The sequence below is a fragment of the Podarcis melisellensis genome (assembly GCF_964234715.1).
Source record: "Podarcis melisellensis genome assembly, chromosome: 15".
NCBI lineage: Eukaryota > Metazoa > Chordata > Lepidosauria > Squamata > Lacertidae > Podarcis > Podarcis melisellensis.
Window position 1 is genome coordinate 32,959,272 of NC_138532.1, and position 12,329 is coordinate 32,971,600.

The 12,329-nt window shown below is 47.6% G+C and overlaps 1 protein-coding gene and 1 long non-coding RNA gene across 2 annotated transcripts in view; one reads left to right on the forward strand and one right to left on the reverse strand.

Annotated features, from left to right (window-relative positions):
• CUX1 (cut like homeobox 1) overlaps positions 1 to 12,329 on the forward strand; it is a 266,716-nt gene that overhangs the window by 248,967 nt on the left and 5,420 nt on the right. Inside the window, exons 15-18 of the mRNA XM_081890141.1 lie at positions 5,899 to 6,035; positions 7,309 to 7,375; positions 7,837 to 7,949; positions 8,630 to 8,746. Coding sequence (XP_081746267.1) covers positions 5,899 to 6,035; positions 7,309 to 7,375; positions 7,837 to 7,949; positions 8,630 to 8,746 — 434 coding nt within the window. The remainder of the gene's footprint in view (positions 1 to 5,898; positions 6,036 to 7,308; positions 7,376 to 7,836; positions 7,950 to 8,629; positions 8,747 to 12,329) is intronic.
• On the reverse strand, positions 8,753 to 12,091 carry LOC309358056. Its single transcript, XR_014163316.1, has 3 exons — positions 11,957 to 12,091; positions 10,408 to 10,745; positions 8,753 to 10,050 (listed from the first exon to the last, which is right to left on the reverse strand). It is a non-coding gene; the product is annotated as an uncharacterized lncRNA (long non-coding RNA).

Sequence of the window (12,329 nt, forward strand, 5' to 3'; positions counted from 1 at the left end):
GGCCTGAGACCTGCAGGTATAGGATGGTATACAAATTGAATTATTTATTATTATTATTATTATTATTATTATTATTATTATTATTATTAACAACAACTCCCATCAGCACCAGCAAGTGTGGTCTGGGTTGACGGAAGTTGTAGTTCGGTAACACCTGGGGGGCCAAAGGTTACCCCTACCTGGTGTGCGCACACACACACACACACACACACACACAGATAGCAGGTTGGATCCGTAGGTGTCCCTCCGCTGGGAGAAAGCCTCTTGCACTTAACAAAAGAGATGTTTACAACTTGGTGGAAGAGCGCTGAGTGTGAGAAAACTGGCTCCCAAATCCCATCATCTTCTTCCATTTGAACAAACTCTATCTCTCTGCCCTTTGGGGGGATCCACTGGAGTATATTTGCTATTGTCCCTATCTTCCATATCCACTCTTCCTCATATTGTACCACAGCCCATTTTGCCCTCCCCTTGCCCTCCGCAAATAAATTTGCAAATGTGCCAAAAATCAAAGGCGGCAGCAAAAATTCATCTCCCCGGTGTGCCCACCACCATTCAACCACCCAAGTGATTAATTCCAAAAGGTATTAAGTATACATTTATTCATTCATTCATAAATATAAATTCATTTATTTCCTCAGTATACCCACTGAAAACCCAATTAATCAATCCAGAAAGGTATGAAAGATAAAAAATTATTTATTTATAAATTCATTCCTTTACTCCCCCCCCCCAGTATAACCAACGATCAACAACCCAGCTAATCAATCACTAAACTAAATACAATTTTTGTTTTTTCCCAAAGTGCATGCCATTGAAATCATTCCCAAGAGAATTGAAATCCAAGTTTTAATTGCCACTAATATATTCCTACACATAGAATCAGTACTATCAATTGTATACTTGGAGTGGAGTTTACTTGCAGAAATTTAAGTAAAGCCATTTGTTTATCAGTTAATTTGATTCTATTTTATTTATATATTTTTTAAATTTTCTTTTTTATAAGCTAGTGAGCATAAGCAGTGAGCATAAGCAGCTGATTCTACTCTGAGCAACAAACAGCCCCCAAAGCTCTTCCCCATCCCAAGCCCCACAAAAACAACCTAAACCAGGGGAAAAGGAATAACCAAAGAATAAGGCAATCCCATCCACACAATTTGTCCCAATAAAGAACCAGAAGTAATTCCCAATAATGCCAAAACTAAGGAACCTGAACACAACCAGTTTGGAGTAGTGAATGGGAGACCAGGGTTCAAATCCCCACTAAGCCATGCCCACAAGTTTTATTGTGAAGAGGGAGAACCAGGTACACCACCTTGAACTCCATTGAGAAAAAAGTGAGATGATAAAAAGGCAATAAAATAAAAAGAAAGTCTGCCAACAGTCCTTGGCATAGTGCCGGATAAAATCCATCAGAAGATTCCAGATGGGTAAAAGAAAGTGCATAGTTAAACCATGGACCTCCTTTCCCTCAGGAGGCAGCGATGGCCTCCAATTTGGATGGCTTTAAAAGAGAATTTGACAAATTCCTGAAGGAGAGGGCTTCTGAAGTTGGAGGCAGCTGTGCCTGTGAATTGCCAGAAAGCACAGGAGGGGAGAGGGCTCTTGTGCTTCAATCCTGCTTGCTGGTTTCCCACAGGTTTAATAATAATAATAATAATACCCCACCCATCTGACTTGCCCCAGCCACTCTTGGCGGCTTCCAAAATACATTAAAACAATAAAACATTAAACTTTTTTTTAAAAAAAAATCTTCCCCATACAGGGGTGCCTTCAGGTGTCTTCTAAATATTATGTAGTTAGTTATCTCCTTGACATCTGATGAGGGAAATTTTAAATGGGAGGTTGGCCACTGAGAGATCAGGATGTTAGACCAGATGGGCCATGGGCCTTAGATCAAAAGAAGGGCCTTCAAGCCACCATGCTGTCTATTCCGCCTCCTACCAATAATCCCTATGTATTGTGCCACATAAAAAAACACCCCATGCAAAGGACACACCCAAAAGTGACTCTGTTCCCTCCAGGCTCTGCTAAGGCCCCAAGCCAGGGAAGCAGGGAAGGCCAGGCCCAACCACTTTCCAGCGCTTGCCATCACCTCAGCACTAAGGCAGAGGAGGGCAGTAGATGAAATCCCTTCAAGTGCCGGTTGGAGGAGAGTTATGAACCCCTTGGGATAACTCGGGGGGAGGACAGGTTGAGATTTAATGGTCTGACTCCGTAAAGCAGCTTCCTATGTTCCTAAGTTCTATTATTCTAGGGGCAGACAGAAAAAAGGAGAGCTAGACCTGCTCAGAGGACAGTTGGAGTGGGATTAGAAATGGATATATTATGTCCGACCCTTTGGAGGGAGGTGGGAGAGGAAATGAGGCTGCAGTCCTATGCACTTTTATCCAGGACCCACTGAATAGGTAACAGGGGCTGCTGAATAAGCATGCACAGAAGTGCCTATCCCCACATCAGCAACTAGCATGACCGGCATTTAAAATACGTACAGGTGCACATACAATAAACAGTTAAAGCACACACACAGAGTCAGTGGCAGGAGGCGGGAAAGGGGAACACAACTGGGCAGACTGTGTGTCAGGAGCTGGAGTCTGGGACAGGTCAGCAATAAAACACCCAACGTCGGTGAATAATAATAATAATTTATTATTTATACCCCGCCCATCTGGCTGAGTTTCCCCAGCCACTCTGGGCACCTTCCAATCGACTGTTAAAAACAATACTTAAATATTAAAAACTTCCCTAAACAGGGCTGCCTTCAGATGTCTTTTAAATAAGATAGCTGCTTATTTCCTTCACATCTGAAGGGAGGGCGTTCCACAGGGCAGGCGCCACTACCGAGAAGGCCCTCTGTCTGAAGATAACACGTTATTCAAAGAAACCCAAACAGCGCAGGCCTAGTGATCCCAGCAACTCTTCCCAGTAGGTCTTGCCCCAATGAGGCAGTTGCGAGGACAGAAGGTCCCTGCCTTCCTGCCACTCTAAGGGTTCTGCTCCCTCGGGTACTTCTCCAGCAGCCTAAGACTCCATTGTCTTCTCTCTCTTTGCTTTGCAAAGGGAAGCTGGTAGCAGCAGGAGGGGGAGACCCCCTGGCTTCTTCAGCAGCCGGCCTCCCCTCTGCCTCTTGGCCGCCCTCCTCTCCAGCTTTCACTTCTACCCCTGAGTCTCTGCCCCAGACGCTTCCTGCTCACTAAACCCTCTTCCCCCTTCAGCTTCAGACACCTCCTCCCAGTCTTCTCCCTCTGACCGCTCATCAGCATCCCACCACCAGCCGCCCAGCTCTGAGCCTTCTTCCCTTTGGGGTTCCCCAGCTGGGGCCTCCCACCATTCCTCAGTGTCCAGCCAGTCCGTAGCTCTGCAACAAGCGTAATCGGTCTCAGATATCCCAAAACAAAACTGCTTTAACTTGGGGTCAAAAATCATAGCTGAGCCAAATTTTCTCTAAAGCTATTAGGGTTTCTTTTTGGGGGAGGGGGCAGTCTGAGGGGCTTCTGTGGGAAGGAATGGCAGCTGCCATGAGCACTGCTGCTGGTAAATTCACAAAAATACCACCCCCACCCCCATTTCACCACTTGCAAATAGGATGACAACGTTGCAGAGGGTGAAGGCATTTCCACTCAGTCCAGTCAAAAATCTCAACAAAAAGTGGACAGAGCTGGTGCCAAAGGAAGGCTATATGATCTATTGTTGGTTGTTGTTGTTATCTCCCCTTCAGCAGGTCCTAGAGCAGGTTATGGCAATTTATAACTGAGTTTTAAAAATAATTATATCAGTCACAAGACTCAAGTGGGTCATAAAACCATATGTTTTATTTAATTATTCTATTCATAATATTTATACACCACTTGATCGTTTTTTTAAAAAACAACAACCCTCAAAGCAGTTTATAAAAAGAACAAAACAATAAAATTACAGGTTAAAAACTGTTGAAAGCAACTATTTTTTTAAAAAAATTAAAATCGGCAATATACTAAAAACAGATTAAAACATACATCAGCATTCTACATGTCTGGGTAAGCTTTTGTCTGAACAAAAATGTTTTTAGTAAACACTGAAAAGAGTGCCGCGAAAGTGCCTGCTCGATGTTGAATCAAAGTCGTTGAGTGGGATAAGGCAATCTCATGCTTGGAAACTTCTCGGGTGTCAAAAGCCAGGGGAAAGAGATACACAAGGATTGAGGCACACAGCCACTTGGTGCCATCAGTATATGCAAATATCTGGCTCATTTAAGACTATATGGAACCTTTATTCTCAAGTATGATGGAAGTCATAGATGGAGAGTACTTTTTTATTTTTAAAAATCTATTATTTGTAAAGGAAATCTTTGTATAATACTTTATTTTCCCTTGGGAGCTGCACTGTATCTTTGTACTTTGGTCTCAGCAGGCTGTGATGCTTTTGGGGGGGGGGACCGGGGGAAACTGGAGCCTGCATGGCTTAGCCTGTCTCCTTAAGAGAGATCCTAAGCAGAGCTTGGAAAACCAGCAACACAAAAAATAAGCTGATCAATTGTGCAAGGCAAATGAAGGATGCTTCTCTGTCTTGCCACACCTCACCTGCCCAGAGGGGGCAAGGGAGCACCTAACAGCTCCAGCAAGGAGGCAGAGGAGCAGGGACCAGGGTCAACAAGGGACCTCCTGCAGGGATGTGGGTCTCAGCAGGTGCCGAACATTGCCAACCCCTTGGCGCCACTTCTCATACTCGGTACAGGCAGATGAGCATTGCCCACTGTCACCAGGCTGCCCCGGCAGTGCTCAGCCACAGGAAGGGCATGTTCTAAGAATCTAAGAGATGTGACAGGAAGGGCCAGGAGACTTTGCTAGTGCCCCACCTGTGGTGAGCGCAGACACCTAGAACATGTCCTAGAACCCTGTGCAGCATGCAGGGGGGTTGTGGCAGCTGAGTCCACATGGGAAAAGAGTGAGGTTAAGGCCCCCAAGAGTCTTCTGGTCCTCAAGATTCCATACTTGAAAATCTGAAAGCCACTGTGGGTGGGTTTGTTTTTTTAAAAAAGCTTGTATACCAGTATTTCTTATGAAACTGTGACCTCTAGTGGCTTGGTTCTGTACTAGGCAATCCTATTTATAATGTGGATCGTTGCAATATCTATCATCTATCTATCTATCAATCTGTTGATCGATCGATCTATGTATCGATCTATCTGTCTCCATGGATCTTGGGGAATCTTTGCCCTCTGAAGATGTGGAGCAAAACAATTTGGCAGTAAGGAGAGGCATGCCTGAAAAATTAGCTCTCTATTGTTTGCAATATCCCACTGAGAATAGTGCTTTAGCTGTTTAAGTATAGCTCATTGTGCACCTGCATGAACACACTACTTAATTTCTATTTTAAAAAAGGTTTTGTTTTGCTTGCTGCATCTCAAAGATGTCTGAAAGCCAGACCATCTAAAGTGTGTGGTTGTCCACTGGGATCCCAAGAAGTCCATGTTATCACTTATATTTACAGTAGTTTGCCCCTATTTTTGTTATTGTTGCTGTTAATTGCATTTATATCCCAATTTTTCTCCAAGGAGCTCAAGGTAGCATATATAGTTCTCCCTCCACTCATTTAATCTCCACAACAGCCTTTTGAGGTGGGTCAGGTTGAGAGGCCGTGACGGGCGCTCAAGGTCATGGCCAAATGTGGATTTGAAACCTAGTCTGTCAGATCTTAGTCCGACACTAACCGCTACTACTGCACTGGCTCTCAACATCTATTATGCATCTATTAAATCTCACCCTCCCGTTTCTTGTCTTCCTTTGTATTTATGGAAATAACCTTCCGAAAATAATAACAACACGGACTTGCCACCGCAAAGTGTGAGAGATCCCAATTCTTTTTCTATCGTTACTCGTCCCTATTTAATGCACCATGCCTTGTCCCCCAACCCCACAGGTCGCTGTGCTGACTTGCAGATCCAGTTCACCGAAGCCGTCTCCACAGTTGCCGACCAGAAAGAACTGATTGCAAAACTGGAGCATGACCTCAGCACCATTCAGTCCATGTCTGCAATGCGCCGCCCCGACGCAGAGGTGAGTCCCCTTTAACCATTTGCTGCCCCCCACTTGCAGGAAAGTCAGCCACCAGGGGCCAAGCCTGATGAGACCCATTCATACGATTAGTCTTCTCCTCTGTGGAGAATTCCCCATTGATGTGAATGGCTACTAGCCCCCATGGCTAGCTGCTGGGAATCACAAGTGGAAAGAGTGCCTCCGAATAGCTGCGCTGCAGCGAGTGAACTAGACTGGGAACCAGGGTAGAGAGAAGTGCTTTAAATATTTGCATCCCCCTGTGTTTCCTATCCTATCAGCAGCTCCGTATACCTCCTGTTTGTATTGGAAGAAAAGTTTCCAGTAGTGCAAATGGGAGCTTTACAGGAGAACAGGAGGCAGGGGTCATTCCAGAAAGGGACCTCAGTGGGGTGCAAAGCTTTAAAGCCCCTCTGCACCTTGGGCCTTGATTCGGACTGGGCAGGTGGACCCCTGCTATTTTCCTTCCTGTGAAACATTCTTCTCAGGACTCAGCTACATTAGTAAAGAAAAAGTGTTTTATATGCATTATAATAACAGTGCGATGCCAGCTGCCGCTGTGGAGTCCCGTCTCTCGCCAACGCGATTTCCCATAATAAAGTTTACAGTGCGTTTTCCTGAAATGCTTTTTCGACCCAGCCTTGCCGTTCCCAGCTGACTTGTCTCGTTTGGCTTTCATCTAGTTCCCAACCTGCCCTGTTGTTTCGTTCTGCATAATAATTCATTACGCATAAATTGAATGCATAATGGATGTAATACACACACACACAAACACAAAGATGGCATATTGTATGGCAAAACTACCCATTTCAAATACAAACCACTCTATGCAAAATTATCCCATGCTTCCTGAAACCTGGTTGTTCAAAGCAAGGCATGGGACGTCTTCAGGACATGTCTTACTTGAACCCATAGGTGGCCCAGTGGGAGCCAAGTTCAAAATGGCAGGCAGTAGGAGGAGCCAGATGCAAAATGGTGGCCAGGAGAGTGGAGTTAGTTACCCTCTGCACCCAATGAAGCCATGCCCCGGGATGAGCTGCGTATACAAGTTCCAATCCACACTTTAGTTATTACAGATCAGGGATGCCAATTTCGTTCTTGCTGTTAAATCAGGAGGTGCAAATAATCCACCAGGAGATCCCAGTCAGCTAAGGCACTATAATATCAGCAATAGCATCTCGGCTCCTATGAGTATCTTGTCATGAATGGAAAGAAGAGCAAACTCTCCCATGTCATTCCTGCATCCACATTCTCCTTTTCTCTTTTCTTCCCAAAGGGTGCTGCCATTCAAAACCTTGAGAACATCCCTGAGCCCATCAAAGAGGCAACAGCGCTTTTCTATGGTAAGCAATTAGCCAGCAGATGGAGACTCTGTTTGCCCAGGCCGTGGGTGAGATTGCTCTTCTGTAGGAAGCATTTTGCTGCCTGGTTCAGCCTCCAATTACCAGAATCCTTTTGGTGACCTCAACAGGAGGCAGTGATGCTTTCTTATGTTTTAATCAGGTGAGGTAGGAGAGCAGAAACCCTCATAGGTTCTCTAAGGGCTGTTTCTCCCCCCCCCCCCAAAAAAAAAAGCAGGGGGAGGGGAAAGCCGGTAGGGAATGGCCAGCTAAGTTATGATGAAAAATTGCAGAGTTGGGGGGGGGGGGAATCATTGTTGGTGAAAAGCAAAGAATAAAAGAAAGCAGGAGAGTTCAAAGAGATGTACATAGCCATTTACTGACTGCAGTGAATGACCTTGGTATAAGCCCACAGGAGTGCTGTGGGTTTCAACGTTTTTCCTGTAATCCGACCTGTTTCCTAGGCTACCCACCATCGGCAAGCACCCCGATTCCAGAGGGCCAGATGGACTCCCTCCTCTCCATCATCTCCAGCCAGAGGGAGCGCTTCCGAGCACGCAACCACGAGTTAGAAGCGGTAAGGATCCCTGGAGGGCAGCAGGGGCTTGGGCTGGCCCCGCAGGCCCTGCCAGTTCTTGGGCTGTGCAGCCGGGGGTCATCGCAGCTGGGCCACCATCTTGAAAAGGCTACCCTGGCCAAGCACAAGGCAGTGGAAATGAAAACGGAGATCTGATCAAACAAGTCTCTCTGGGACCCTGCCATGGGGAAGTATCCATCGGACCGTGTCTCTTGAAAACCTTATCCTGCCAGTCATTCTGATGATTGTTCTGCACTACTTTTGATGTTTTCATATTGCTGTGCACTGCCCTGATAGTTCATGAGAGGGCAGTATATGAATACTTTTCTGAATATAAGCAAATGCATTCATAGCGAGTTTTCCAAGGGTGGGACTTGTGTATTTCCAGAAACACAGGCCTGCCTCTGAACAGGGCAGGTAGTTGATATTATTATTATTATTATTATTATTATTATTATTATTATTATTATTATTATTAGGCTATGTTTACTGCCCTTGGCTCCTTTCGGGAAGGAGGGGGCAGGACATAAATTTAATAAATAAATGAAGAAGAGCTATGCAAAAAGTGAGCGCTCACGTTGTTATACTATGGAAGCTTCCATCTCCGTGCAGAACTTGTTCCTTTTATCAGGAGCTCAGACAGGCCTGATTCTGAACCTTTTCTTTCTCTGTTCTGGCAGGAGAACCGGATGATGCAGCATACAATGCAGGCCCTCCAAAGCGAGCTGGACAACCTGAGAGCCGACAACATCAAGCTGTATGAGAAGATTAAATTCCTGCAAAGCTATCCCGGACGGGTCAGTGAGCTGCCCTGCCAAGAATGGCATTACGTTTGTTTATGAAAGTGCTGTCTTAAGTCATCTAGCCGCTGGAGATGTAATAGGGACAATGCTTCTTTCAAACATATGTTCTTACAATGTCCTACATTGGTAAATTTTTGGCAGAGAGTAATAGAAATGATCAATGCAACTGTACGAAATAATCTTATATTTGCAGGGAAATATCCTTTTCAGTTATATACACCTGCTACTTTCTTCCACACTAGGGTGAGACATATTGTTTTTCTATTTAGATTACAGGAATTATTTCTGAACTTGCACCTGTATGTATAAATTTGCATATGCAAATCTACTGTAAATCTACACACACACACCCTTTTTTCTTTTTTGGTGATGTCTAAGTGAATCTCCTTGGGAAAGGTTCCAGGGAAGAGGCGGCCTCACTTGGATGGTTTGCAAAGCGGTTTTTCACAATTATTTTGACAGCCGGCTTCAGCGTAGCAGCAGTTCACACAGGGCCTGTCCTTGCGCCACTGATTCAGCACACCTTGGCTGGCAGTGCATTAATGTGTTGAATGAACTGGCCCCCAACCAGGGAATGGCAGGATCTGGTCATGGAATCCTGTGGAGCCATTTTGCACACACACACCCCGGGAAACAGTGGGTGCTTTTCATTCTCTAGATCAGCTTCCACTGCACCCAGTGCTGATACCAAGGTGAAGAAGGCAGGTGGAGGGATTTTCTTTTGGTTAGCTTTCCCTTTTTTGCTATGGTGCCAGCGGGTTCCCACATGCACAACCTTTTTCAGAGACAGGGTAGTATATAATCACAAATTAAAGTAATTTAGTTGGCTTGGAGGCCACTTTCCCAGCCCCAACCCGTTTGCACAACCTTTTAACGTTTTGCAAGAGCAAAGTTCTTCGGCTTTCATCATGCAGCGCTGGTCCTCCACACGTCCAGGAGAGAGAGCTCTTCCCTTTCCCAAGTAACCCAGTGGCTTCAGGGAATCCGCTTGCTGAGAGAGCATGTGCCAACTTGAGAAGAGAAGGGCAGAGCAAAGCGCTTTGCTTCAGTGTTTTCCAGCACCGCCCTGTTTATTGCATGACGTCTCTCGCCATTGGCTCTGCTCCAGGTGTGCTTCTCAGCATCCCAGCCGTCAAAAGGAAGGTTGCCCAAAACTCATCTCATCTCACACACACACACAAAAACACACACACACGAGAGCATCACCACAGAAAGGGCAAACATATGCATAAAGATCACACAGGCTAATTGATATAAATAGGTGTGGAATTACAAATAATTTAATTTAAACAGAAATACTGTGCATTCAGGAACACAGACGGCGCTGTGGGTTAAACCACAGAGCCTAGAACTTGCCGATCAGAAGGTCGGCATTCGAACCCCCGCGATGGGGTGAGCTCCCGTTGCTCGGTCCCTGCTCCTGCCAACCTAGCAGTTCGAAAGCACGTCAAAGTGCAAGTAGAGAAATAGGTACCACTCCAACGGGAAGGTAAATGGCGTTTCCGTGCGCTGCTCTGGTTCGCCAGAAGCGGCTTAGTCATGCTGGCCACATGACCCAGAAGCTGTACGCCGGCTCCCTCGACCAATAAAGCGAGATGAGCACCGCAACCCCAGAGTCAGTCACGACTGGACCTAACGGTCAGGGGTCCCTTTACCTTTACATTCACCCTAGTGGGGAGGAATGTGCTGCATCAGATGAGCTGTGTGTTTTCTCTGTCTGCTGCCCAGCTGTTCCCTGTTGATGGGCAACTGCAAGGCCCCTCCTGCCAGTACTCCCTTCTTACAGCTCTTTAAGAAGGCTCTTTAAGATTCTGAACTGGGAGCCAATGGCCCTCCAGACATTCTTGGACTCCCAACTCACATCGGCCCCAGCCTGCCTGGACCAGTGGTCAGGGGCAGTGTAATTTGTAGTCCAACAACATCATGGGGGGCACAGGTTGCCCATCCCTGAAACACAGGATGCCTTCAAATAGAGTGATTTCCTCTGATAGCCCTTGAAATAGAGCAGTGTTTCCCAACCGGTGTTCCGCGGCACACTAGTGTGCCGCGAGACGTTGCCTGGTGTGCCGTGGGAGGGAGGCGGGCGAGTCTGGCGGCGAGAGGCGGGGCGGCGGCAGCGAGCACACGTGGGGGGGCGAGCTCCCTCCCTCCCACATCGCATCGCCGCTCGCTTCGGCCGGCCGCCCCGTGCTCCGCGTTGGTGTCAGCAAGCCTTGCGCGCCCTTTAGAGGACGCCCCGTGCTCGGTGCTGGTGTTGGCCAGCCTTGCGCACCCAGGGGATCTCCCCCCGAGAGCGCAAGGCTGGCGGGCGGAAGCCGGGAGCACGGGGCGCCCTTTGGAGGCCGCCCCGTGCTCCGCGCTGGTGACGGCAAGCCTTGCGCACCCGGGGGATCTCCCCCCCGAGAGCGCAATGCTTGCGAGTGGCAGCGCGGAGCACGGGGCGCCCTTCGGAGGCCATTCCGTGCTCCGCGCTGGTGTTGGCAAGTCTTGCGCACCGGGGGATCTCCCCCCGGGAGCGCAAGGCTTGCGGGCGGCAGCTGGCAGCACGGAGCACGGGGCGCCCTTCGGAGGACGCCCCGTGCTCCGCGCTGGTGTTGGCCAGCCTTGCGCACCCGGGGGATCTCCCCCCGGGAGCGCAAGGCTTGCTGGCGGCAGCTGGCAGCGCGGAGCACGGGGCGCCCTTCGGAGGACGCCCCGTGCTCCGCGCTCGTGTTGGCAAGCCTTGCGCACCCGGGGGGCGCGTGGGGCGCCCTGAAACAGAGGGTTCCCCATGCTGCGGACTGTAGCCTGCCGCCCGACGCGCGGGGCGCCCTGAAGCAGAGCGCCCCTCGCGCCAGGCAGACATGGGCCAGCCCCACAAGCTCAGGGGACAGCGGGGAGGCGCAGCACCGCCATCCCACTGTTCCCCGACCTGGTTTTTTTGGGGGGGAAATAAAGGAAAAAAAATTTTCCGTTATTCCCCCCCCAAAAAAGTAGGTGCGTCCTATGGGACCGAGCGTCCTAAAAATACGGTACTTACTATTTCATAATAAAGTAATTATAAAATACTTTCTTTGTGTTTATTTGATGCCTATTAAAGAAAGTTACTTTATATATAGTCAATATAGGCACAGAGTTAATTTTTTAAACATTTTCTAATGGTGGTGTGCCTCAAGATTTTTTTCATGAAACAAGTGTGCCTTTGCCCAAAAAAGGTTGGGAAACACTGAAATAGAGAACTGTAAAGGTGACCTAGTTAGCAGGAATCACACTAGTTTCTTGGTGACACACCAAGTGGGGAAAGTTTGCTTGCCCTTTGGGGACTGGAGGCCCTAGATCAGGGGTCAGCAAACTTTTTCACTGTCCCTCAGACCTTGTGGGGGGCCGGACTATATTTTTTTGGGGGGGGCGGGAATGAACAAATTCCTATGCCCCACAAATAACCCAGAGAGGCATTTTAAATAAAAACACACATTCTATTAATGTAAAAATACCAGGCAGGCCCCACAAATAACCCAGAGATGCATTTTAAATAAAGGGACACATTTTACTTATGTAAAAACACACTGATTCCTGGCCCATCCGCGGGCCGGATTTA